Source organism: Ambystoma mexicanum, chromosome 14 (assembly GCF_040938575.1).
Source record: "Ambystoma mexicanum isolate Mex_15411 chromosome 14, UKY_AmexF1_1, whole genome shotgun sequence".
Lineage (NCBI taxonomy): Eukaryota > Metazoa > Chordata > Amphibia > Caudata > Ambystomatidae > Ambystoma > Ambystoma mexicanum.
Window position 1 is genome coordinate 618,371,797 of NC_090940.1, and position 27,233 is coordinate 618,399,029.

The 27,233-nt window shown below is 47.6% G+C and overlaps 1 protein-coding gene across 1 annotated transcript in view; it reads left to right on the forward strand.

The window, feature by feature from the left end:
• NEK9 (NIMA related kinase 9) overlaps nucleotides 1-27,233 on the forward strand; it is a 311,507-nt gene that overhangs the window by 66,369 nt on the left and 217,905 nt on the right. The window contains exons 4-5 of the mRNA XM_069638052.1: nucleotides 427-497; nucleotides 25,022-25,127. Coding sequence (XP_069494153.1) covers nucleotides 427-497; nucleotides 25,022-25,127 — 177 coding nt within the window. The remainder of the gene's footprint in view (nucleotides 1-426; nucleotides 498-25,021; nucleotides 25,128-27,233) is intronic.

Sequence of the window (27,233 nt, forward strand, 5' to 3'; positions counted from 1 at the left end):
GCACAAGGCTTGGGGTTAAGGGCAAGAATCTCTCCCACCTCGTCAGTGTGGCTGGGATTTGCCAATATCTCCGAATTGGCGTCATACCTGTGTGGTTTCGAGTTTTAGGGTGTTAAAATGGGTGCAAAAGAATGTTTCTGGGCCTTTATTGTTAATTTCTTCAACTCCTGTAATGAAAATAGAAGCATCTCAGGACTCCATCTTTCCTTCTACTTATGCAAATAAGTCGGCTATATAGAATCTGATGACGCATATGCATTCTGATAGACTCCTTTCTACCTAATTGTCAGTGGAAGAGAGGGAATGTCCTCCTTGTAATCATTCTTGGAGTACATACAGTTTATACTTTGTTTTATCACCTATCCTCATGTATTTAATTAATTATAGGTTTCATTGATTATCACCCGTCCCTCTTCTCTTGCGTAGACTGTGCTGTGGTACCTGTTCCAGATCGCATCTGCTGTCAGCAGCATCCATAAAGCTGGGATCCTGCACAGGTAGCTATTTAATGACTGGAGAATACTGAGAAATTATGGCAGTGTTTCCAAACATGCTTAGGCACATTCACCTGTTTGAGAACTCAAATGATCTTGGAGAGACCGGCCTTAGTGTTGCTAGACCTGTTGTTCAGAACGCTAAAACCTGTGCATGAATTGGGAATTCAGTCTTTTGGGGTCTTCAGGTGGCAGCGATAGAGCTTCTCTGGTTTATTTGGGAGAACTGCAGGCTACTACAATTGTAGGTGAACATATGACCATGTAAGTTCCTTTAGCCAATTGCCAAAAAGCAACTAGATTTGGTTTTAATCAAAAGTGATCTTGTATTCCATTTCCACCTCTGGTAAATGTCATATCAATATTACAACTCATTTTTTTAAAAGGTACGAACACCACACTTGTCGCTGCGTGTGACCTATGGTTTTTAAAAGCAAGAAGGTGATGTGTTCCATCATGGCTGTTGTCAAATGTTCACTGCAGTAACCCTGACATAGCATGCTGCCTCTGATTGCTAAGACCTTTAGGCTTTGAGGTGCTTATTAGTGGAAATCTATACATTTAATTTCCTTACCAGTGAAATCTAATGGCAAAAGAACATTTACAATTTGTTTTCAGTCGCTTTTTTTATCCTCCATGTGCTCAAATGTTCAGGGTCGATGTATACTATTGCCAGAAAGAAGCGCCTCCTTTTTATAGCTAGCAAAGAGCAGATCTTAACTGTGAAGGTGTCTAGTAAAGGCACACTAGCATTCCGGTTGCATCTAGGTGCTCCCAATTGTTGGTTAATAAGGGAATAGGTAAAAAAGATGGCAAAGTGATTTGCCAACATTGGCTCATTGTGGGTAAAGTGGTAAAGCTGGGACTAGAATCTGAGCACAGTACCAGTCTGGCAGCATGCAGTCACAAACCTGTTTCACTCAAACACAATGAACATGGTTCATAGTTCTGTGTTAAATCTGGACTTCAAAAACAGCACATGTAGCATCTCTTATAATTATTTCTTAACATTCTTTTACTGGCATTTAAGGGCTCCACATTTTGTGAACTCTGATGCAGGGAGGTGAAGAAACTAGCTCAGAATTACACACTGTGGTCAGACGGGGGTCACCCGAGACCTTAGTTACAAACTAGACTGTATTGTCGCCCAAAAAGTAGTCCTGCAATAATAGATAGAAGCTGCCTTGTTCCCAGGGCAGCACTGGTTCTTCGCTCTTAAAAAAAAAAAAAAACTTTTCTTTTCTTCTTTTAATGTAAATGTCTGTATTAATCTTTAGCAGTACTCTAAATGTTTCCAATTTAGTAAGTAAGGGCCATAAGGTTTTTCAGCCTGTTAAGATATGGTGTAGTGGGGTCGGATAGTCAGGATTAGACCAGTTGACCCAAGACTACGCAATTGCATCTTTACCCGAGCTAGCTAGCCTATAGGATAAACCAGATAATATGTAGCATGCGTGTACTACCTGTGAATGGTCAGAAATGCGAAAGTAGGTTGAGTTTTCTCCCAAGTAGCCATTTTATTGAATAACAGTGAGACAAACGCCTGTCTTTCCCAAACCTAACGAGGATTTCCCTACTTATCAAACTAAGTCTAAAGGGAAATGACCTAATGTCCACAAATAAGTGCCTCAAATGTATACACACAACAACCTTATACAGGAATTATTTGACTGTTTAAACTTCATAAAATAACATCTAAATTCAAACATAAAAATTATAAATCGGATTCCTTGGGACCCGGGCTGAATCCCCTTTCCCTGGATCAATTCAGGATCATTCCAACCAACGTTCAAAGTTAGGAAAGCTGTTTTGAATAGCCAAGTTCCACTCCAGGTATAACACAAAGTTCCTTTCGTTCCCTATGTCCTTCACTTGGCAAACTGACTGTCCTGGTTTACTCGCCTGTCGGGATAAAAACTCTTTCTAGCTTGTACTTTATAGTGAGGTTTGTTCCACACTTTCCACACTTCATTCCTCAATGGGTAAAGTGCTACTTTGGTAAGTCTTTAGACTTGCAACACAATAGGTTTACAACTTCGTCCACGGATATACTGTACACAATGACAATGATTCTCCCATTGGTCTATTTGCCCCAGGCAATGCAGGTTATAGTTCTCTCCCCCTTGATCCTTTTTACAAGGAGGGCTTTTCTCCTACAATGTCTGATTTGGCTTTACATAACCTATTGGATATTGGCAATGTAGTTTACAACCTTCTCCCACGTGGTATCTTAATTGGCACTGCTATATTCAAATAGACTTTACGTTAATATCCCGAACCTTCTTTAGGAAACTTGCATTCCCTTTCCTTTATTATTGCCTATGGTTGGCTTTGGCAATGTTAGTTAGAATATTCTCCTGTTCAACCTTTCTTATTACGGAGGTTGCCTTCGCTTTGCTTAATGATTGCCACCTTTTGGATTGGGCAATGCGGGTTACAATATTCTCCTGTTGGACCTTTCTCACTAGGAGAGTTGCACCAAATTTGCTTTGATTTAAAAGTTTGGTATTCAAAAAGTGCTTTCTCACCCAGCTGCCGAGCGCCCCAGGGTCACCTAGATTAGGCTGACTTACTGGTATTTCCTAGTGTCTCCTTCTGACTCCCTGCTTCTGCCTCCAGCTCGTCAGGACCTGCCTGGCTTTTGACCTCTATGGTCAACCTTCTGCTGTTTGCGGTGTCTGCCAATGGAGCTTACACCGCTACACACGTGCTCCAGTGAAAACCTCACACCAGGGCGATTTGCTGGACACTGAGAGCTTTGCTCTCCATCAGGACAGCAGGGCTCTCTTCTGCTGTGCATCCTCTGCACCTTCTATGAACTCTGACCTACACCACATTCTCTGCATGGTGTCCTCCTATTAGAAAAGCAGTGGCTTCTGCTGCTTTTTCTGTTTCTCAGTGGCCAGTACCTGAAAGGTCTTTAAATGTTTAAAGGTCCTGCTCAGGTCTGGATCATTACAACCATTAGACCGCTCATGATAGTTTGGTCACTCTGTACCCCTCTTCCTCGTCTGAGTACTAAGAGCATTGAAGTCCATAATGTTTTTAGTTGTTTTTACTTTATTTAATCCACTCTTTTTTTTAGAAATATAGTTTTTATTAAAACATTTTAAGGTTATTACAACAAACACATGTCATTTCAATTTGGTACCATTCCCAGAAAAAACGTAATGCATTTTGTTTTTTTTTACGTTTGGGCTGTCAAATAGATTAGTGCACACATAGTCTAGGGCTCAACCTAGCAGCACCCCGTGAGGGGGCGTGTGCCTCGTACAACAGATACCTATGAGGTCCCCAAATTCCTTCTGGCTCAAAGCCCAAACAGGTCCACAGATCAAGGGCTCACCCCTCAGGTCGGCCGCTCGTACTTTTCAAAGAAGGGGAGCCAGAGTTCCTCAATGTTAGATCTGGATTCATCCAGGACATGGGTCAAAAATTCCAAATCGTATATTGTCCGAACCTTCGCAACCCATTCCCTCTCATCAGGCATGTGCGGATTCCTCCACTTCTGGGCCAAGCAGCTCCTAGCCGCCATGAGCATGACCTGTAACATGTGGCCCTGGGTGTCCTCCTGGTCATCACCCGCCTCGATGCCGAATAGAAGCAACCAGGGACAGAGGGGCCTAGAAACACCATCCACCCCCCTGATCCAGGATAGGACCTCTCCCCAATAACACCGCACGCTCGGGCAAGACCACCACATGTGCATGTAATCCCCTTTTTCCTTTCGGCATTTCCAGCAGTGTGGGTCGTAACCACGGGCTCATTCTGGCTGTCAACTGTGGATGGTAGTGCCATCTGTGTAAAACCTTTAGAGCTTGGTGTCTGTACTGGGGGGAGGTTGTTGAGCGGTGGGCCCGGATGCACATTTTAGTCCACCTTTTATCATCTATTGCTGTGCCCAAATCTTTTTCTCATTGTGTCCCTGCTGGCGGGGGATCCCTGGGTATCGAGAGCAGGAGGAGTTTGTACAAACGGGATATGACCCCCCCTGGAGCCCCGTGTGGAGATGATCGTTTTCTCGAAGTCCGTGTGTTCCCTCCTGAGTGTGTCCCCCCATGAGGGTTCGGAGAGGACTCCCTTCAGTTGAAGGTAGCGGAAAGATTAAAGCTTGCCCAGCCCCAGGGCTTCCTCCAGGTCCAGAAGGGGCATGAAGGAGCTGCCCACCCACAAGTGGCATGCCCGAACAAGGCCTGCCTCATACCACCTCTGATACTCGGCTGGCTCCGCCACCTTGGCTAGGAATGGTGGCGCCCAAATACAACTTAATGGGGAAGGCCAGGTTGTGAGCCATCTGTAATAACCCCCCTCCTTCCAGACAGACCACAGAACGCCCAATACCGGGTGGTCCAGAATCCGCCTGGGGATGTGTTCTAGGGACCCACAACCACTCGTCGAGCGTGACCGGGGCGAGTAGCCTATTATCCAGTGCTACCCATTGCTTTTCTGACCCAGGGTTGAAATGGTCGACCAAAATCCTCAGCTGGGAGGCCCTGTAGTATGTGTCAAAATCTGGGAATCCCACCCCTCCGTCTTCCTTGGGCCTCGTTAGGACGTCGTAGGAGATCCTGTGTTTTTTCCCCGCCCAGAGGAAGCTAAGCAGGGTGCATTTCATTGACTGTAGGAATGCGGCGGGGACCTGAGTGGGGAGCATCTGGAAGAGGAATAGGAATTTGGGAAGTACCACCATTTTGATCAAGTTGAGTCGTGCCATCCATGAGAACCCCCGAGACCGCCCACCTCTCTACATCTCTCTTGACCTCAGTCCACAAAGGGGTGAAATTGCTCAGGAAGGGGTCCTTTGGGTCAGGTGTGATTTGAATTCCCAAGTGCCGGAACCCCTCACTCTGCAATTGGAAGGGAAGACCCTCCACATACTCCCTCTCGGTGTCTGGTAATCGACCCCCCCATAAAAGCCACAGATTTGCCCAGATTGACCTTGTACCCCGAGAGGCTCCCATAACGGTCCAGTGCCTGCAACACATGAGGGATCGTCCGTGACGGTTTAGTGACATAGAGGAGAGCGTCATCGGCGAACAGGCTGATCTTACAGTGGGAACCGCCCATCTGTACTCCAGTGATAGCCTCGTTGTTACGCACTGAGATCACCCAGGGTTCCATGACAAGGGTGTATATCAGGGGGGATAGTGGACAACCATGTCTCGTTCCTCGCTCTAGGGGAAAGGCTTCTGATTCCATCCCATTGGTGGCCACCCTGGCTGTGGATATGGAATATAGTGCCCCCAACCACCTCTGACCCATCCCTATTGCCGAGAGGACCTCCCCCATGAAAACCCAACTGACCCGGTCGAAGGCCTTTTCTGCGTCCAGGGACAGCAGGAGGACCCCCTCGTCCCGGGTTTCCCTTGAGTGCAGCATGTGGAGGGTTTTGCGCATGTTGTCCGAGGCTTGTCTATTCAATATGAAGCCCGTCTGATCTGGGTGAACCAGGCGGGGCAAGTATTTCTCCAGGCAAGTGGCCAGGATCCTGGCAAATATTTTAGCATCAAGGTTTAAGAGGGAGATGGGTCTATAGGAGCCGCATTCTGTGGGGTCTTTTCCTGGCTTGGGGATTACCGAGATGAGGGCCTGTAGGAATGTGGGGGGGGGGGATCGTCTCTTTGTTGCGGATTTGGTTGAATAATTTGGCCAAGGGTTCCGTCAGCATGGGCTGGAATTGTTTGTAGATCTCCCCTGGGGTCCTTCCCTGCTTTAAGTCTCTTGATAGCTGCCTCCACCTCCTCCACCGCTATGTCCCCTCCAAGCCCTGCAGCTCGGCCTCCGTTAAGCGGGGTAGCCGGTGTTCCTCCAGATAGGCCCGGAATCGCCGATTCCCCCTCTTGTTTTGTGTACAGGTCCCTATAAAAGGTTGCAAAGGAGCCCACTATCTCTGCCTTTTTATTGAGGTCCATACCCTCCCCATCTTTAATAGGTCCAACCCTCCTCTCCAGTCTACAACCCCTGGCTCTAAGTGCCAGTAGGGTCCCCACCCTATCCCCCTTTTCGTAGTACCTTTGTCGCGTGTATCTCAGTTTCTTGACGATCTCCCCTATGAGGACCGTGTGCAGAGCTTGGCGTTTCTCGCGCATTTCCAATAGGAGGGACTCCTTGTCAGCCCCCTCTTGGGTAAGCCTACCCTGCAGGTTCTTGAGTTCCGTCCGTATCTTGGCCTCAATGAGCCCTCTTTCCCGCTTGCGCCTAGAACCCTCGGCTATAAGGAGACCACAAAAGGTGGCCTTCGCCGCCTCCCACACTGTCGCCATATCCGTCTCCCCATTGTCGTTGGTCTCGAAACACGCCTCTATTTCGCCTCTCAGGGGGAGCGACCAGTCCGCCACAAGAAGCTCATGGTCGGACCACGTTATTGCCTCAACCCTTGGGGCTGTAGCTACCCTACTCCCCTCTTTAGAAGTCAAAAGGAAATCAATTCTGGTGTAGGTGTGGTGTGTGGGGGAGAAGAATGTGTATCTCCCGGGCTCTGGGTGTGCCACTCGCCAGACGTCGTTCCAGTAGTGTTCCCTCAGCAGGGTCTGGAACGTTGGGTTATCTTTAGTTATCCCTTTCGGTTCGGTTGCCCTTGCCGTCCACCAGTCCAGCCCGGGATCTATTATGAGATTGAAGTCGCCCCCCAGTATCATGGCCCCTTCAGCCCATTCATCCATTACCCCTAGTATCTGGGTTAGGAAACCTATCTGGCCTGAGTTGGGAGCGTAGAGGGTGGCTAGGGTTATGCGTTCCCCTTCGTAAGTACCCTTAATCCCCAGAAACCTCCCCCCAAAGCCTCTCTTGATTTCTGTATTAGTAAGGTGGAGTGTTTTGCTCAAGAGAATCCCCACCCCTTCCTTCTTCGAGCTTCTGTGGGAGGCCCACAAGTTGGCACCGCTTTCCTTCCCCCTGATGGTGATTCCTTCCCCTGTCTGTAATGGGTTTCTTGGAGGAACAGCACCATTAGCTGCTGTTTGCGGAACATATTACTGGTGAGAGACCTCTTGTTTTGTGAATTGAGGCCCTTGACATTGAGTGTGCCTATCTTGCCTTCAACCATTGTCGTCTAGGTAGTCCATCTCTAACTTCACCGTAGTATAATGCTTGGTGCGACCTGCTGTAAAATGGAAGATTCCTGTTCGGACTGGCTAGTCCCCCCCTTCCCCCGTAAACCCCTCTAAGTGTTACCATTTCGACTTTGATGATGGTCGTTCTCCCCCCTCCCACCCTGCTCCTTTCCCCCTCACCCCCCATTTTGAGGCGTTCGTCCATGTCACCCGATCTCCTTCGGGGACGGTCGACGAACCACCAAGCACTCTAACCCAGCCCTGGGTAGTGTGAACGTGTGGATAACCCATTCTCTTTAAATCAGAATGAACGTATGTGAACCTTTAAACCAAACTTGTGAGACGTAACCTTGTTCCCGAGGTCCCCCGCCTCCCCCCGTGTCCCCAGGCGCGGACCCGACGTGCAGGTCCATCGAACCAAATAACAAACATTATGGAAAGAAAAACAGTGGACAGACCCAAAACTCCCCACGGGCCTAGCTCGGCACCGACGTGGTGCTCCTCCATGTGGCCCGCAGGCCCCGGCCCTAGAGAGCCAGCGACATAGCCCCCAGCGGCCATGGTCACAGGGAAATCTCATGCTCAGATGGTGAAGTGGTGTTAGTCACTTAAGGTGGTCCTCAGAGGCCGATGATGGGTGCCTGGTTTTTTTGAACTTGGGCGCCCCGTTGACCTTGGTCTTGCCACTGGGTTGTCCCAGTCTGTTGGGGCCTCGCGGTGGGTTCCTGGTCTCACCCCCAGATCCGCCGGACGGACTGGCACGATCTCCCACCAGGTCGCCAGTGGCACGCCGAATGTCCTCCTCTGTCACCAGGTGGTGTCTTTCCCCCGACCACTCGAATGCCAGGTAGAAGGGGTGACCCCAGCGATATATGACCCCTTTACCCTGTAACCATCTGGTAAGGGCTCCGCATTTCTTTCTCATTGCAAGGGTGAGGGCCGAGAGGTCCTGGTAGATTACCACCTTAGAGTCTCCGTATTGGATATCACCGAAGTTCCTTGCCTTCTCCAGGATCCTGGCTTTGTCCTTATATTAATGCAGTCGGGCCAGCACCGACCTCTGGCCTCTACCACCTCCGCCGGCTCGATGCACCCTGTCAAGTTTAATCTCGATGTCGGCCTCTGCCCCCATGACGACTCTTATGATATTGTGAACCTTGCCTTCCAGTGCCTGCGGGCTCTCCCCTTCGGACTCCACAAGGCCAAAAATACATAAGTTGTTCCTCCTTTCGCTGTTCTCCATGTCGTCCACCTTGAACCGTAATTCCTCCTCCCTTCGATGTACCTCCTGGAACCTAGCCTCCATTTGCGTCTCCAGGATCGCCGTGGAGAGCTGGTTGTTCTCGACTCCCTCCACGCGGTCTTCAGGGTGGTGACTTTAGTGGTAAGGTCGGCCAACTTAGCACCCATGTCGGTTCGAATCCCACGTATCTCCTCCAAGATCGTCTCAATGTTATTTTGGATGGCTCCCAGGTCGGGAGGCGGCACTGATGGAGACCCGGCGGCCATTTTGTCCCCTCCGGCCGCAAACTGGTACTTGGAAAGGGCCTCCTTCCAACTCATGGGATGCTTGTTGCGGCAGAGTGTGGCAACTGACCGCTGCAGGGTCCACGGCCGCGGTAGGACTCGTGTATGGGGAGAGACCGGTGGGGGAGGTGCCCTCGGAGTGACTGTCTATGGTTGTGCCAGCCGAATAACTCAAGGGTTTCAACGCCAGTGGCAAAGCTGATCTATCCCCCCCGTGGTTAGGGAAACCACTGGATGGCTGGTCGTGTTCGGGGGGACCCCCGTGGTGGGAGTATGGGGGGGCCCCTTCAGTCGAGTGGCGTTCGTGGGGGCCAATTCATGAAGTCCTGGCCCGAGGGCCTCTCACCTTGAGCGTGCCTTCTCCAGTGTCCCCCAGCCGAATGTAGTGTGGGTGCGCTCCCGCGACGGCCCGGGCTGGGGAGTTCTGGTGTGCGGTTAGGTGGGCCCGTTCAACCCCGAGGGAGTGTTGGGGCGATGTGGTACGCGTTCAGCTCCTCAGGCGTCTTCTTTCAATGTCAAGCGCGGCCTCACGCCGGACCCGCACCGCCTCGCCACGCCCGGGCACAGGGCGCCAGAGGCCCCCGGGGCGTGGCAGAACCTCCGGGGTCCCCCGCCTCCGACTTCTCGCTTCAAGTGGATACACCCCCCGCAGGTGGCCGCGGTGTTTCCCCGCTCCTGAGCTCTGCTGCGGCCTTGGCGTGCCTTGGCACGCACCACCTGCGTGTTGCTCAGGACCACGGGGGGAGGGGCCGCGGAGACCTCGGGCGGCCGAACTCGGCCCGTGGGTGTCGTAGAAACTCCTGGTTTGGACCCCCTGGGTGGGCAGGGGTTCACACGGCATTTTTTGGGAAGCTTGTGAGAGATGGGCTCCTTCTTCCTGCTAAACTCTGCAAGTTTCCCAGGGCTGGGTGCAGAGCTGTCGGCTCAGGCGGCCATCTTGCCTGCGCCCCCTGGTGGCCTCCTCCTAGTCCACTCTTTTTGACTGATTTATAGGATGTATTTTTAAGGGAAGATTTTAAGGGAAGTAATCGTTTTTTGGGGGATTTTTAATCCAAACACTAAATAGTTATATTAACTCCCTGTCCCTTTTTATATACATCTTTTTCAGGTTTAGAAAAAGGAATCTCATACTTGGTACTCTGGGTAAGTCTGGGAGGGGAGGCCCTACTATGACAACATGCCATTAGTTCAGCATTAAGGAAACCTCATCCTCGGAAGAGGATGAATACTGCGTCTCTACACTCCCTTGAAAGCCTTCTCCTCGCATGTGATTCTCCCGCATAATACCACCCCCAGGGTTACGATCATGTAGTGGCTGCCTTGCCCTGGCCACATAGGAGGAGACTTTAGGCTGGGATTCTCTGATGTGGCAGGCTAATTCCACTCTTGATTTTAAAAAAGGCGTCAAAACTCTCCTGTTCAATCTGAACCCTGACTAATCCTCTCAGGTTCCAGTCCCCCTCTAGGTTCAGACCTTTTTCTGTGCTCTGGGTCTACTGTTTTTTGCCTTGTTTTGTTTTATGGCACGCTTTGAGGCCTATGGGCGTATAGCGCATTATAAAAACAAAGTTAAATAAATAAATGACTCAGCAGGATTCATCACATACCAAAGAATGCTAGGACTGAGGCCGAGCCAGCCGCATGCTTCCTTCGACAGTTCGACGTGTCCCAACCCTACTGGTATTTTATTCAATGATCCAGTCACTATTGAGTGTTGGGAGAGCAACTTGAACGCTACAAAGGTTACTTGGGATTTATACACTCTGGAGCAAGGGAGTTTGGGATCTGCTGCTTGTGAATGCCTTCTTGGTGGGCTCTTTATGTTGCTGAACTCTCTATGGTGAACACATGCATTACCAGACTTGGAAACGGCCTATATTTTGACAGTCTTAGAGACTGGCAAGCATAACTTTCCCTTGCGTCATCACAGGTAATTACATTATGGGCAAATGCATCATTAATTATGAGCACCTCCATTTCCCCAGTATCGCAACTCCTGCCATATCACTCGCTGGACAAATATCCTGAACCCTTCGTGGGATGTTAATTTATTATCATTGATCTGCTAAGTGTTTCTTGTTTGACTCCTCCAGCTTCTAGGCACTGGTCTGGGACTCACACCTATCGTGAATGGCATTGCGCTGTTCCCAAGGTGAGAAAGTTGCTGCTGAGCTATGCACCCGATCTTCTGGACACCCCTCTTAATTTACTCTAGCTCTTTTCTAACTTTTGCAAGAAACCTCTAGCTTCATAAATGTTGTGCTCCAGGTGCCTGTTCCTGACGGTTCCCTCGATCCATGCGTTTTAAGTGACAACTGTTGTGGTTCCCCTTCTATTTGTAGCTCTCTTGATAACTATCAATGCTTTATACTCAACATCAAGATCACCCCACTCGTCCAGTAAGGTCAGGCTCAATTGGCCGCCCCCCTCGATTCCCTCATAAAGCCGAAGTCAGAACACCTATATCTTGAGGCACTCAAATGACGTGACTAAACAAGGCCCATCTCACTTATACGTTGAGGTGCCTTTGCCCTGCCGGCTTAGTACAAGATTTTATCTGAATAATATGTTCTAAGTAGGATTTTAAATTGTACCACTCCGAACCTACTGGAGATACTACTTCTCTAGGAAATGTCAGTGCCTCCTTGCAGTCACCTTGAAAGTTTCTCCTATTTCAACCACCCCTCGACTTTCCAAGGTTAAAGGTCAGCACCAATAGGTATCAAATTAGTTTGGACTATGCTCCATTGATTATATAAATTCATAGAGCGAGAGCGCTTTCATCAAAATGCTGTCCTAACCTAAACCATCAGTACAGTGGATTAAAAAAAACTTTGGCAGTTAAAAATGTGAAGACGAGTGTGGAAGAGCCTCGTTTTCGTAAAGACTGAGCTAGAGGCCACTCCTTATCAGTATTAGTTCTGGCATTATGTAACCCCTTCCGGCCTCCCTGTGAAGAAGGCATGGTATCAACAGTAAAACGGACACAAGTGACCACAGTTCAAGGGTGTTTACTGAACTTCCAAAAACGGGTTGAAAAATTGCCCATCTAATCCTAAATCTATAGATGGGAGCAAGCTACAACCATCAGATAACTCAGTCCTAGTGGTGTCTTGTCAAAATAAAAGGACCTATGGTATTGTTTATTCATAAAGCACCTATACACGGGCAGTGTTTCAAAGCGCTCAAGGAGGGTGGGTAGTGTGGGGAAAAACAGTTGCTCAGAGCCCTTGAAATTCTGAGACGATAGTGGTCTGCACAGGCAGAGTAAGTGAAAAAGGTACATTTAACAGTTGAGATGCATCAAATAGGCATGATGGCAATTCTGCTGGTGTTTCAAGTGTATATTAAGGGGTGAAAATACTGATAAACCTATTGCTAATCCATACCTCTAAATACAAATAGTCTGGCAAACAATGTTACTAAAAGAAAGAAGTGCTCACAATGATATGTCAGGATGTTCAGGCCGTTGGCCTCCCTTCCCCATGTTTTCAGCACGGGATAAGGCGGTTCACTGGAGCCTTGCACAGTCTCTGGTTTCTCTAGCATGAGGATACAGTAGAATCATTAGCATCAGGGCTTTCTGTGCCCAAGTCTCTGTCTTTTAAAGTCTCTTTTTTCAGAGGGCCTGATGCGACAAATAAACAAAGTTATTTTCCTCTTTCAGATTTCACAAGTACTACATTTCTTAGGCGATTCGCCATTTCACCCCAGATCCCTCTCAGCCGCCCTCAGATCCTCTTTATACAATGTTCATACAATATTCTTTCTCGGGTGACTCACGGTTCACCCCGGATCCCCCTCAGCCGGGCTCGTATTCTTTTTAACACAATTGGTCTCCCTCAGCCGGGTTTGGACCAATTTCAATTTCACATGTAAATTCTTAACACAAACTTGCTTTAACAAAAAGCTCTTAGCTGATCTCCCCCCGCCAGGCTCAGACCAACTTCATTTACTTATTTATATTTTTACTATTGAAGACTTTCGAATGTGCACAGGGTTTTGCTTGACCTGTTGCAGGACCACTTCGATTTCACAATTCCTTTTCTTGCAACATTTGCCACCTCTCAGTCAGATAACTAACGGAGACTTTCAAATGAGAACCCCTGTGGTGCCGGACCACTCTGTCTACGGTATCATATCTTGGCTTCAGAGTTAAATCACTCATCTGCTGTTTAATCATGTTCGCATCGTTTGTCACATATGCTTCATACACTGTTTCTTCAGTTTTCACTGTACAATGTTGCCGCTTGCACCCTTGGTTTCAACACAGACCAGTCTGCTATCAGTTTCCCCAACTCACCGGCTGTGCTTACTTTAATGGCGCTGCTTTGTTGTCCGAGCCAAGGACAGTACCACAGCGGCAGATGAGTTCCCCCCCCCCCCCTTGACTTTCGACGCAGGGGATCCCTGAGTACTTCCGACAAACAATGCAGGTTTCTTCAGCTTTGATTCCGGGTCTGACGTTTCTTATTCTCGAAGGCTCATGGAAGTAATGGAAGTAGCGGTCTTTCTCTGAAAAGGTTAAAGGCGCTTCCCTCCATGTAACCCTCTTCGGTCTTGCCGCCTGTCTCCTTGTATTAAACTGCCATCTTGGAACTGCTGCTTCCTCATGTGCTTTGCCTTGCTCGGAGTGTGTTTTCCTGCTCCGCCTTTTATGCATATGGGGAAGTGTGATGGAAGTCAGGTGTGTGTAATGTTCAGTAATTGACAGACTCTGCCTGACCATTGTATTGGGATATGTCAGGTATACGGCTCGGGTGTTAGTCCGTTTTCTCTCGCAGTGAGCTGTTTGTGTTGAAAAGGGCGAGGGAGGGGTTTGGGTTCCTAAATATCCTACCTGATAGGATGAGGTATAGGTGTTAAAGGGAAGGGGATGCCGCATCTAGCGCTGCAAACCATGGTAAAGGAAAAACAGATGTTGACGGAGTTATGTAGCTGTGGACATCCTGCTGAACCCTGCTCAGATCAACAAGGCTTGTCTGAGGTCTCTATCGAAAACGAAAGAAAAAACATCAGAGGGTTACCTGATGTGTATAATAACCCTATTAGATGTGTGGGAGGGAAAGCAATTAGTCCAGTTAATATATAACTTTAAATAGTATACTATAGAGTAATAATCGTTAACTTCCAAATAACAGATTGAATAACAGTGCACCCTCCCGTTATTGTGCTGTTTAATTTCTTTAATTGGGCGGAATAATGCTCGCCTCTGTGTCCTTAATAGAATCAAGACTTTAAGTTATTCTGGAAAATCTTTATTCTATGTCTAGACCGGAGGCTCCCATTATGCTAGTTTAAAGCTTACTTACCACTACAGTCGCAGGTTGTTCTACCGGTTTTAGGTAGAATTGTTTGAAAACCGACTCACCTGCCCAGTTGGCCATGGCGCCTCTTAATGAGTGTGTGCCAAAGTGATTGGTATCAATTCCTGCTTGAGCGAGAGTCCAGTGTACCCAGCGAGCTAGCGTAGGGGTGGAAACCGCTTTATGTGGTTTGCAGACTGCTTTCAAGAGCTACCTGGTTGTGTTGGTCCTGAGAGACGCAGTCACCTCTTCGTAGACCTTTAGGCACCTTACTAGACAGAGTTTAGGTTGCTCGCTAAAGGCTGGATATGATATCACTCAGTGGCACTTAGTTCTTCTGGATATGTGGAAGACTATTCCGCCTGGAAAGAACTTCCTGCCTGCTAGATCGAGAGCTCTGATGTCCGAGACCCTTCTGCAGGAGACTAGGCATAATAAAGTAGTGAGTTTGCCAGAGAGGGTTGTACAAGATAGTTCCTCATTATGAGGCCAGGAAAGAAAAAGGTTAAGTACTCTGTTTACGTCCCAAAGTTTGTTGTAGCGGGCCAGAGGTGGTACTCTTAGGTGAATACCTTTTGACTAGCCTGCATACAAGGTGGTGTCCCCCTACTGGGCAGCCCTTGACAAGATTGTGCACGACTGAGATTGCTGAACGGTAGGTGCTCACTGTCCTATAAGCTAGACCGCGCTCTACCAATGAAACTAGGAAGTTTAGAATCTCCTCTACAGGTGCTTAAACTGGATGGAGTTCCCGCTCCAAGCACCAGCATGTCCAGGTGCTCCCAAGAGTTAGAGTACCTCTAAGAGGTGGCGAGGGCCCAGCTCCTCGATAAGGCTGAGTACCTTGTTTGAAATGCCAGAAACCCTCCATTTTTGCCCTGAAATCCTCCAGGCTACTAAGGTCAGCGACCCGCTCAGGAGAAGGGCGTGGCGTTGACCTGTCGGACCCGACAGCAGATCTGGAGATTGGGGTAGTAGGATTGGAGAATCCGATGAAAGTTCCAGAAGAACTGGATACCAAGTCTGAGAGGTCCAAACCGGGGCTATGCAAACTAGCTCTGTTTGTTCCTGACAGGGCTTCGCAAGGGTCCACGCTATCATGGTGAACAGGAGAAAGGCGTAAGCAAATTTTCTTTTTTTTTTTTTTGGTCCACCGTTGTAGAAAGACGTCTGCCGCCGTGGCCACTGGATCTGGCCTCCAGCTGTAGCATTCTGGAAGCTGGGTGCTGAGGCGAGAAGCAAATAGATCCCTGGAAAATCTCTCTGGCGAGTCTCCAGAAATGCCAACAATCCTTGGCTTGCTCTGCTAGAGGCTTTGACCTGGTGCCACCCAGATGATTGATTGTATCTCACGGCAGAGATGTTGTCCATCTTGAGTAAGATGCAACAACTCACTCTGCCTCTGGTGAAAGATTGCCCTCCAAATGAATCTGCCGGAAGCTCCAGGCAGTTTATGTGCATCTCTAGCTCCTGGGGAGAACAAGTCGCCCCCGTGGCTAGGCGGCTGCATCTTGCTCCCCAACTGGAATGGCTTCCGTCCGACTCTTATCACTGTCGGGAGTCGAGCCGAAGATCGCTCTGCCGTTCCAGGCCTCCATATGTGTGAGCCACCAGATGAGCTCCGTTCTTGCTTGGGGCGAGAGGGCTAGATGCTGTGAGTAAGAAAAGTTGTGCTGCAGGTGATTACCTTTTTAGTCTCTAATTCGCGCTAATAAGGCGGGCGGGAAATATTGCCTGAATGGATGATGACAGGAGACCTATTACTCTCGCTAACTCCCTGAGGCAGATGGTGTTCCTCTGTAGAATCCTGCGGATCTCTCGAAGAGTGGAATGTATCTTGAGAGTCGGCAGACAAAGCTGCGAGTTCTGAGTGTCTACTATGAACCCCAGAAATTCCAGGCTCCTGGAGGTCAAGATAATTGACTTCTCCCAGTTGATGAGGAAGCCTAGATTGTGAATGATGTCATCTAGGTATGTGATCAGCCTGATGCCTTTCTCCCTGAGCTGTGCTACGACCGACCTTAGGAGTTTGGTAAATGGCCATGGTGCTGAGAGCCCTCCTTATCCTGACTCCTCCATGTGAACCTCTGGTAACTCACATGTGCTTGGTGGATGGACACCGTTAGATATGGGTCCTTTAGGTCTAAACTAATGAGCCAGTCGCCTGGTTTTAGAATGTCTGAGCATGTGAATTCCTTCCATTTTGAAATGACGGTAGACGATGAAGTCGTTCAACGCTCTGAGGTTTATTAGTCAAACCTTTTTTTCCTGCGCACCAGGAATATTGGGCTGAAGAATCCGCCCTGGTCTGAGCATGGGCGTATGGCGTGTTTTAGGTGTGGACTGCGCACCTCGCTGTCTAGTGCTAAGGGGTCTGCGTGCGATATTACTTTCTGTGCTGGATGACGCGCTTGAAAAGGTTGGGCAAAGAATTTTAACAAAAAACTCCCTTGCGATGTCTCTGATCCAGGCATCTCCTGCTAAGGGGTCCCACGCTTAAGCAAAGAGAGCTATCCTCCCTCCTATTGGTGTTTGTGGCGCTGCCATGCTTACACTGACCTGAAGCTTGTTGCGCCGGGTAACTTGCTGCTTTTCTCCAGCTGCGGCCCTTTCTTCCTCTGGAAGGGCAAAAGGGTGTCTGTTTGGTCTTGTCAGAAGGAATGCTGGTTCTTTGATTGCTGGGGCCTTCTGTCGAAGGGGTAATGGCCGGAGGAGCGACCCCTACCTCGTCCGGCCCGAGAAAAAACCTTGGTGGCGAAGACTCTTTTAATTGATGTGTGCACCTTATCTAAGGCAGTAAATGTGCCCACAAATATGGACATTTCCTTCACAAAAGGGTCGCTGAACAGCAGTCCCTGTGCGGCTGTGCCTGATTCAGTGTTGGCGAGTTCCCAAAGTTTAGGGTCAATTTTCATGCGCATACCTTTCCTGCGCTATGTTGAAATGGCAGCAAGCCAAGGGCTCTCTGGGACCATCCTGATGGAATGGATGGGTCGATTGGTTTCCCTGTGTCTATGGCTTTCTCAGCCAAGTCCTTGATTTTTGCTAGGGGCCCTGTGATATCTAGGACTTTGTCCTGGCAATACCTCCAGGCTATGTCAGTGCCCTTCTTGGGGTCCTTGCTGTTCTTCCCCAGGAATGTAATCATCTTTGCATCCAGCTCGGGGGTTTAGGGCTACCTTTCCTGGAATCTACGGGCGGGGACATTCAGCTTTAAGCTTGGCCCCGACCTCCTTCTCCAGGGGCTTACAGAGCCTTGCTTTAATGTATCCCATAGCCCTGGATGATGGAACCTAGTCAGATGACCTGGGGTGAATCAGGTGCTCAGGAACAAGCATTCCATCAAGAGCAGAATGTTCGCCGGTTGGCTGTTTGGGAATGGGGGCTGCCGCGTTCCCAGATGTGCTGAGTCTTGACCCTGCGTCCTGTTTGTCCTCTTCTGAGGATTGGGGAGTTTGATCATCCTGATCCTCCCCCTTAGACTTAAATTCGTCATCCGTGCCCTGATGATACTCCTCTGGGCTTGAGGGTCTGCCCACCCGCATTATCCTCCTCCGGGTGAGAGGGTCTAGGATCGGAAGGGGTCTCCTTCCTGGTCAAAAAGGCTTTCTTGACACTGGAGAAGGCATCTGTGATGGCGGTCGTGGCTGAGGTTGAGGCTGGTTCTGGCTGGCTCGGGGGGAGGGGGGTCAAAGAGTCCTCTTTACTCTTACGAGCCGGTGTACCCCCCCCCCCCCCACACCCCCCTTCAGAAGTGTTCTTCCTCTTCTGAGTTCTCTTTCTCCCTTGCAGGGGTGCTGCCTTCAGGTGGGCCTCCATGTTGTGAGCAGCAAAGAAAGAGGAAGTGGTTCAGGGCTAGCTCTTCTTTGGAGGGACTACCTATACCTTATTGGATATTTCAGGAACATGTTCTGTGACCAGTTATGGACTTGGCTAAGCCTTCTGGGAAACAAGTTTTCTTCCCAGTGACTGTTTCCTGTTACGCTCCCCTGGCTCCCACAGGGGCGTCGATCGGACCCGGACAGCTGCAACCTCCTCCAACGTGAAGCATAGTGCAGAGATGACAGACTGGACTGGACCGCCTAATCTCGTCTGCTTGACCCGTAGAAGTATTCTCCTGCAAGTGGAGAAAGGGATTTAGCCACCCGTGGATTTTAGTAATGGCACCCCACTGTTCTGCCCACTAATCACCACCGATATTCACTTTCAGTAAACTCACCTTATGTTTGTAAATGATGAGCTCTCCATCCTGCGTGAAATGCAGGGGCGCGTAGATACCAGTTACTTCACTGGTTTGAAGGCGTTAGAAGAGTTCCGGATGAATATTGACTCTGCGGTTCCAGACGAGAACCCGTAAGTATAAAGTTCAAAAGAGTTCAATATGTCCGATGTTCACTCTTGTACATTCCCTTCTTGTGTTGCAGCTGGGTCCAAGGGAAGATTGTCTTGTGGCAGCTAATGGTGTTCAAGTAAGAGTCTGTATTACCCAACACTGTCCGGCAAAAGATGCGTGTGTTTAAATTGCTGGTTTCTCTCTCCTTACAGGTGCGGCGTAAGAAGTTACGGTTTGTTACAGAATAATGCCTCCGGTTGTTAATCAGGTAAGTCTATGGTGGAGAGGTTGTATTTGTCGCTCTCTGCTAACCTTATGTTTCTTTTGTCCCCTAGATGGTGGAATTCGGCAGAGAAAATGATGGAGGCTGCGCCGGATCGAAAAATGCTGTGAGGACTGGTGAGTATGGCGCGGCGCTGCAGCTGGCGATGCGACGCGTGTTGAATAATGTCCTTTTCAAGTTCGAAAACGTGATGGATCCGGAATTCAGTTAAGGGTTGAAATAATATCTGTTTTCTAACCTTTCCTTCTTCTTTCTTCTATTGCTAGGAGCTCTGGATTCGAGACGGGCGTGGCTGAAAACTGGATGCTGACTGCAGGCACGGTGAGCTTTACGCTGCTGGATGGAGAATAACGCGAAGCATGTGCTGCTGTTCGGGCGTGGTTTAAATAGCCTCCAAAGTAGTTCCAGGTAAGAAGTCCCTAGAACCACACCCAGTAATAAATAGTCCCTGTAGTAAAATAGTCCCATCCAGGCCTCACATTGGCTTGGATTCATTTGCAGCATGGTCTGCATGAGGTACGTAAAGTCTATGAGCCTGGCGCCTATGGCGCCAGGACTGATTTCTATTATGAGCCTGGCGCCTAAGGCGCCAGGACTGAACCCAGACAGCCCCCAGCCGGGGCTGCTGGGGTTTTATTAAATATCTGGATGCCTGCTCCCGAGTCTGATGGGCTTGATCCGGATGCCCGGGGGTAGGCATCATGACAGTTTCCATGGACTAGAGTTGTTTGATATGTTAAAATGGTTTTGTTTTCATGGGATTTCTGCACCTTTTTTCATGTTATTTATGTAATATTACTATATCGCTGGTGCATAAATCTTGCTGCTGAACTTTTTCTATGGTGTTAAACTAAAGAAAGAGGAGCATAATGGGAGCCTCCGGTCTTGACATAGAATCTGTATTCCCTGGTATTGTATGGAGTTCTCTGCAATTTGCAGTGGGCACCACAGCAAGATGGCATTATTCCTCCACTTAACCAGGAGAGAATTGGCCTGTCCCAATTAATTGGAAAGACCACTGTGTCTGAGACTCCTTAAGTATATCTACATCCCTAGGGCTGGACCATCTAAGGTCCCTTTAGTATACCAGGGGATTGTCTGCATAGAGAGTTGTGTCCTCCCCTCCACCTCCCACGCCACCTCATCAGCTTATTCCCTTAAATACATTCCATTCCTGCAATGGCGCTACAATAATGGTTTACGACCGGCATGATGGAGTATGAACCTGCCTTGTTCTCCTTGTTGGTGTGAAAGTCTGAGGCAGGCATGGGGTTATACTGACTAGCCATGTAGGCACTCCTTTTGGGCACTCTTCACCGAACCCTATCTTAGGCAATACACCATACTGAGAACACCATTAGAATAATCCAGGTTTTCCCTGTATCCAATATATAACAAACAATAGGGGTGCCCCTATGTGCGAGCGTGAGTTGGGGCAAGATAAATTACTTAAACAGGACCGACAAAGGGGTACTCACGCTGTGGACAGTCCCAAATTTTGTCATATATTTAAATCAAATCTCCATAACAATTCGAGGCTAGTGCTTGCAAAAACAGTCACTAAGGATAAACCAAAGAAAAAATCTGGAGAATGCTAGCAATACATTTATTGTTGAAAGCACAATTTTTAGTTATTCCGAATTTTTTCAGAATTTTTAAAAAGGAGATTAAATAAAACAGTTGAAAAAGCGAAGAAAGACATAAAACATAACATTCATCATATCTACATAGAATACAAAAGAACAACATGTTCATCAAATAAAGTGGATTTTTAGGGAACACTTAATGAAATAAAACAGTCCTCGCAGGATACCAATTGTTCCTACAACATAGAGGCTGCCAGGGTGCATCAAACATTACCCTGGTAGGTATAGAAAAGGAGTATTCAATTAGCTAAATTTGCATGGTTGTCTGCCAACGTGTAGGAAGAAATCATAAACACATTAGATATCACGTTTCGGCGTGCCAGATTGGCATCAATAGTAGAGGCCTTCCTCAGGGCAGGATTGAAGTGATTTAGTAATATCACCCTAAAGGGGGCAGAAAAAAGAGGGGACATAGGTTATATACACAAGCTTCTGTTAAGACAACGTCAAAGGATTATCAAGGTTCAAGGGTTGCTGTCCTAGATATACGGATCACTCACCGAGTACAAATTTAAGGAACCAGGTGGAGTCCGTTGGCGCTACTTTCCCAGTATATTAAGTTCTTGCACTGTACAACGGTTCAGCCAGATTAGAAAAGGAAGAGAACCTGGGTCACGGTTCTAGACTTGCTGTGAAAAAGTACAGCAACTGTGAAAACAAAATTAGACAGGAAAAGCGGGCTTAAGGGTTGTAGGGCCATAAAAGCTTACTACAAGCACACATCAGTGGATGTTATCCGAGAGCCTATACTCAGGACCAGATTTAAACTGTTAAACATGGACACCAAAAGGTGTAGTTATGTGCAAAGTAACCAAAGGAAAGATAACAAAGGGAAAGGCTAATGTGGTAAAAGCTCCTTGGGGGGAAGTTTATCTAGGAGACAGCAGACACAATGTCTAAGTGAAATTGCAGTGCGAACGGACCCGTGCACAGATAAAACGCCAGCACCAAAAGTGGAGCGAGTGCTCAAGTGTCGGAGAAACAGTCAAGCGGAGGCACACTACAGAGTGGTTATAAAGGAAAAGATAAAGTGTGCGAGACTAAATGGGACAAAAAAGAGAAAAATCGATCAAACTGAGAAATACCTTATACTATCATACTCCAGGTGGGGCTGGTCAATGGAACTCGATTGAATTAGGTTCTCAGCCGTCACGGTGGATGTGGGTCAAGTCCGGCGCCACAATGGGTGCTATGAAAGAAAGCGCACCAAACATAACGAAAATGGGAGGCAGAATGGATGGCAGCACATTAACACGTTACGGCGCCATCAGGGATAAAGCACCGGAGTAAGGCAGCAGCTGGCCGAGATGCCAAAATGAAAAAAACCTTTAAAACTGATTTGGGCACGCGTGTAGCAAGAAGCTTACCAGTGAGCGTGATGGTGGCTCAAACAGCAGGGCTAGCGCAGTGGGAGCCGACGAGGAAAGAATGCCGCGTCATTCTGGAAGGAAACGGGTTGCCGTGAGACCTTCACGAGACGAGCAGCTGAGGCTGGTGAAAGCCGGCTTGCACGTCGCGGGATGGTTGTCACGGCAACCTCGTTCCGGGCCAGATAAGCAGGGGGTGTGCCAGGCGCCCAGCCTCGGACGCTCAAAACGGAAAGATTGCACAGGCTAGAGAGCCAATGGGAAGGGAGGCGGGGCATCAGCCTCAAAAGTAAACAAAGCCCTGAGCAGAAATTGAGCCGTGTTGCTGAAAATACGGTACCTAAGAGAGACCTTAGTTAAAAAGTTGAAACAGAGGGGGAAATGGGGGAGGAGGAGGGGGGAGAGGGAAGGGGAGGAGGGAAAGGGGAGAGGAAGGGGCGGGGGCGCTCGGCAGCAAAAAGCACTGCCGCGGCAGAACAGGAAGTTCAATTCGATTTGAAGGGTGTGCCTCGAAAATGGACTGCAAACCGCCAGGCACAATAAAGGGCGGGGTGCAGAATAAGGGGAGAGACATGGTGTCAGGCTGTCAAATCAGAAATGAGTGCAGGAATCAACCGGCCATGTCAAGGCAGACAAAATTCAGACAGGAAAAGGACATGAGGGAGTCAAAGGAGGCAGGTCCATAAACACAAGGGCATGTGTGGAGCAACAAGTGGCCCAGGTAAGAGTCATATAGGAGGTATGAATTCCTCATTGAGGCCTTTGCGAAAGGTGTCAAGGCGATGGATCCATCTGGCTTCTTTTGACAAAAGGCTTGTCAAGGCATTGGAAGAGTGTATCCAATGCCATCAAAGCTAGGAGGCATACATTTTTGGGAGAAGCGTTTAGAGGAAGGGAGAGGGATGTTGGAGGTTAGTCTCACAGGGCGGTTGAAGGGGTGAAATTAGCTGGTAGAATCCGGCCCAGCTACTTGCAAAGCTGCCCAAAAATAACTGGGGGCTTCGGCGGTCGGATTGGAAATCTGAGAAGCTCCCAATTCTGATGACTTTCCCCCCCCCCAAAATCCTACAGTAGTGGGCAAGACATTTCAGCAAAAGATCAACACCAGCTCCCACCTAAACATTTGCTTGTATTGATGCACTGTGTTTTTCCTAGCTATTGGAAACCTCTGTTGTGTCTCGGCTCTTCTGATCATTTGCATACATAGAAGTGTTGAAACTGTGTTTACCATTGGTCAGAGACTCATTTCAGTGAGAGGTTTCACGTTTTGTAAGGAAGAATGGGAAGTAGTTTTTCCTGTAACATGTTGTACTGAACGGGGAGTTGGCTAAAAGATGTTTGTTCACAGGCTTGTTCTTTGTCAGATTTTCGTTGTAGTCATTTATTTTATTTTTATTTATTGCATTTGTTCTACGCCCAAACCCCAGGGTATCACAGTGTATTTTACAAGTATACTTAGTCTTAGTGGTTGCTTATACATTAGTTTGCAGTGGTACAATGTATTGTATAATTATTTCTTTTATGTATTTAGGGTGGTGTGTGCATGTTAATGTAACAACCTTTACGCATTTCTCTTCCTGGCGAGTGGAGGAACCTGATCAGAGGTTTTCATTCTATTTCTCTGTACTCCTCCTTTTTGGTCATACATTCATTTCCATCTTAGTGTACTTTTAAAAAATGAAATGTATTGTGTTTTTGGTTTATAACTAAACCTTTCACAATTAGAACAGTTAAAACAGTATACAGCAAAGAAGAATAGAAATTAGCTTCTAAGAAACACAAATTGCAAGTTCAATAGAATGAAATCCTTAGTACATTCAATGATAGATTAAAAAATAAAATAGAAAATGCAGAGTAAGAAAGAAGAAAACCCTAAAGAAAGTTAATCAATTCTCTTAAATGTGTCTACCAAGAAACCATAAAGGGTCACTATGACCGAGACACTATTGCTCCACATAAGACTACCCCAGAAATTCTCCCCGAAACAGTTTAGATGCTGTGGAACTACATTTTTGAAATATTTGAGTCTGATAATCCATTAGTTTACTACAATCTAACGTCGAGTGCTTGAGAGTTTATACAGTGGCGTCATGTTCACATAGTCTGCAATGTAATCTCTGGCCATAATCAGGGTTTCAACATCTTACCTGTTCAACAGTGGACAGTTGATTAAGTTGGAAATGGAGATACAAAGTATGAATTTTGCTACACGCAAACAAATAGACGAATTTAGGTAGCAACTCCTGTTTTCTTGGGAATTTTGCATATTCTCTATATGTCTTGAATCTAGATAGACCATCAATTGTGTCGCACCAGTCCATTTTGAAAAGTGTTTTTTTTTTTGTTGCCATGGACGGTCTGAGAGTCAGTTCCTCTTGCATGGAGTTAAGTGTGATCAGGATTTGCTTATTCTTATCCCTGAACGTGTATAATGACTCCACAGACTGGTTAACCAATAGGACACCCAAATCCTCGTATAAGGAATTGGTGGGGGACAAATCATTTTAGAATAATTTGACAAAAGCCTCCATTGAGCCCAGCCTGAAGTGAAATTAAACCCAGCTTGTGTCTGATGATAGAATTTGGAATGAATTTCGCCAGACCCAAAGACTCCTTCCAAACTAATCGCTGTATGATGGTTATATATGGGCCAAGGTCAAAAGTAGTCATGTCTACTGTAAAGCATTGAAGGCTCCACTTAGCTAAGTAATATTTAATTAAATGGAGCAAGGAGAATTTACAGTTGATCCTTTTCATCTGGCTTAAAGGCATAGATTTCTCTGAGACTAATCTTGCATGTTGATATAGATTGAGTATTCGTTAGGTTATATTCCAGATAACAAATCGAGGATGCCCTCTCCAGACTGTGTTTCCCGACCATCCAATGCATTACTTTCGGTTTAGTTTTGCTTATTTCATCCTCCATTTTGTTCCTCTTCCACTTTCTCTTTTTCTTACTTTACATAGGAGTAAAATCTAATCTCCTCTATGCTTTCTTTATTTCTCTGTTTAGGGATATAAAGACTTTGAACATCTTCCTGACCAAAGCAAACTTGATAAAGCTGGGTGACTATGGACTCGCTAAACAGCTGTCCTCTGAGTTTTCCATGGCCGAAACGGTGAGTGCTTCTGAAGGCCGTACAATGTGTCTTCAGGAGTCTATAGCCTGATTGAGTGCTATGCAGAGCCCTGTTAATAATATTGTAGAGAGATACAGTTGCTATTATCTGTTTAGACCGCTTCCCAGCCCAAGTGCAGATTGTATAGTCTGAGATTTTCAGAATCCATCAATAGGAAATGCAGAAATGCAAGTGTTTTCAGTTCTACTGAGGCGTCCTCAAAGAAGCAAATGGCATGTGTGCCTTCAAAGAAACCTTGAGTCCTGCAGGGGAAGGATATGCCATGTGCCCTGTTTCTCTTTACGAAGCTGCTCGAATGGCTGGCTGTTTGGCCTCTACTTGTGGCCATAGACTTTTGTTACTTAGTGGTGTGTATCTTTCTGTACATAAGCAATATCCCTACTAGAATTCACTGTGAGAAATCTAGTACAGCGTTCAATGGACACAGTGTTCCTGTGACATATGGTCTTGGCCACTTCCTCCCTCTGCCTGTCAGAATATTTGAATGGATGAAACCAAGTGATTGGGGCCAGGGACTCCTGACCCATCAACCCTTGGCCTTGAATGGTCCTACCCTTGTGTTCCTATTATCTCACCTTTGTCGGGCTAATCAAAGCTGTATGGTTGTTCTGTGGAGCACAAAGTGTAGGGCCTCTTTCTGTATATAAATGCAGCAACTTCCCCAAAGCCCTTATTCATGGTGCTCTCTTTTTAGTATAGACTTTGCTCCCCTCTGCACATACAAAGCAGAGAGTACTGTCAAGACAATGCTGTGCAAAGTTCAGACACAGCTAGTGATGCGAGAAGCACGTGCTACCATCTGTTGAGGTGTATGCCGAACCTTGGTTCAGCCAGTGGAGTGGGAAGCGGGTGCTACCATCTGTTGTGGCATATGGCGAATCTTGGTTCAGCCAGTGGAGTGGGAAGCCAGTGCTACTGTTTGAAATCTCTTCAGAGCCGGCTGCTGATGACAGAAAGTAGTAGATGTATCTGTCTATTGGGGTTGAAAAGAGTCCAAGTACAATGTGTGCACAGAAGTTGGGGTTACTTCTCTGAAGGCCTCCAGTGTCCACAGCAGAGTGTAGTAGATGCCTCTGGTGGATGACTCCTTTGTGGCGACCTGATGCATAGCACATAGATGATCATTGAGGCCTTTGGAAACTGCCTTGGCACCCTTTTTCTGCATTGTAGGTACCTCGGCTCTGCAAAAATTACACTACCTTAACTTCTGTCTGCACCATTTGTTAGCCTTGGATCTCCATAGACTATCTCTTCTCGCTAGTTGCGCCTCTACCTGTGGGGAACTAGTATGGCTGATGCGCCTCACCCCCTCCTGCAAACCATCAACCCGCCGTGGCCCTTTCCCCAGATGGTTCACTCCTGAGCTGAAGACCACTAAACGACTATACAAACACCTAGAACGCAAATGGCATAAAGAGAAAACCCATGAGAGCAGGACCACCTTGGCCCGACACCTGTATCGGTACAAAGCCGAAATCCGGAAAACAAAAAAGGCCGACTACAACTCCCGAATCCTAAACTGCAAAAACCCAAGTAAAGAACTCCACAAAATTATCTCCGAATTCACCAATCCAGCTTGTAACACAACCATCCCGACCGCATCTCAATCACTCTGTGACTCACTCTCCCTCCACTTCTACTCCACGGCTATAGAAAGGACAAATACTCTAACCTCCAAACTAGCACTCTTACAGCCACTAGACAATCCTCAGCCCGTACCACCCAACCCATCAGCTGCAACCTCCACGCAACCAACGTTCGACTCCTTCAGTCCATTAACAGAACAGTTTCTCAAACTCCTATCTGCCCGCAAACCATCCGGATCACCATTGGATCCATGCCCAGCCACTACCCTTAAAGAAATCTGTGCCTCCACCTGCGCAGGAGAACACGCAAGATCTATCATAAATGCTTCCCTCTCTTCCGGTACCTTTCCAGACGCATTCAAATTGGCGCACGTCAAACCCCTGATTAAAAAACCCTTGCTCGATCCGCTTGAGCCTAAAAACTACCGCCCCATATCAAACACCAGGTTCCTCGCCAAACTCATTGATCGAACCGCCTACTCTCAACTTAACGCCTTTG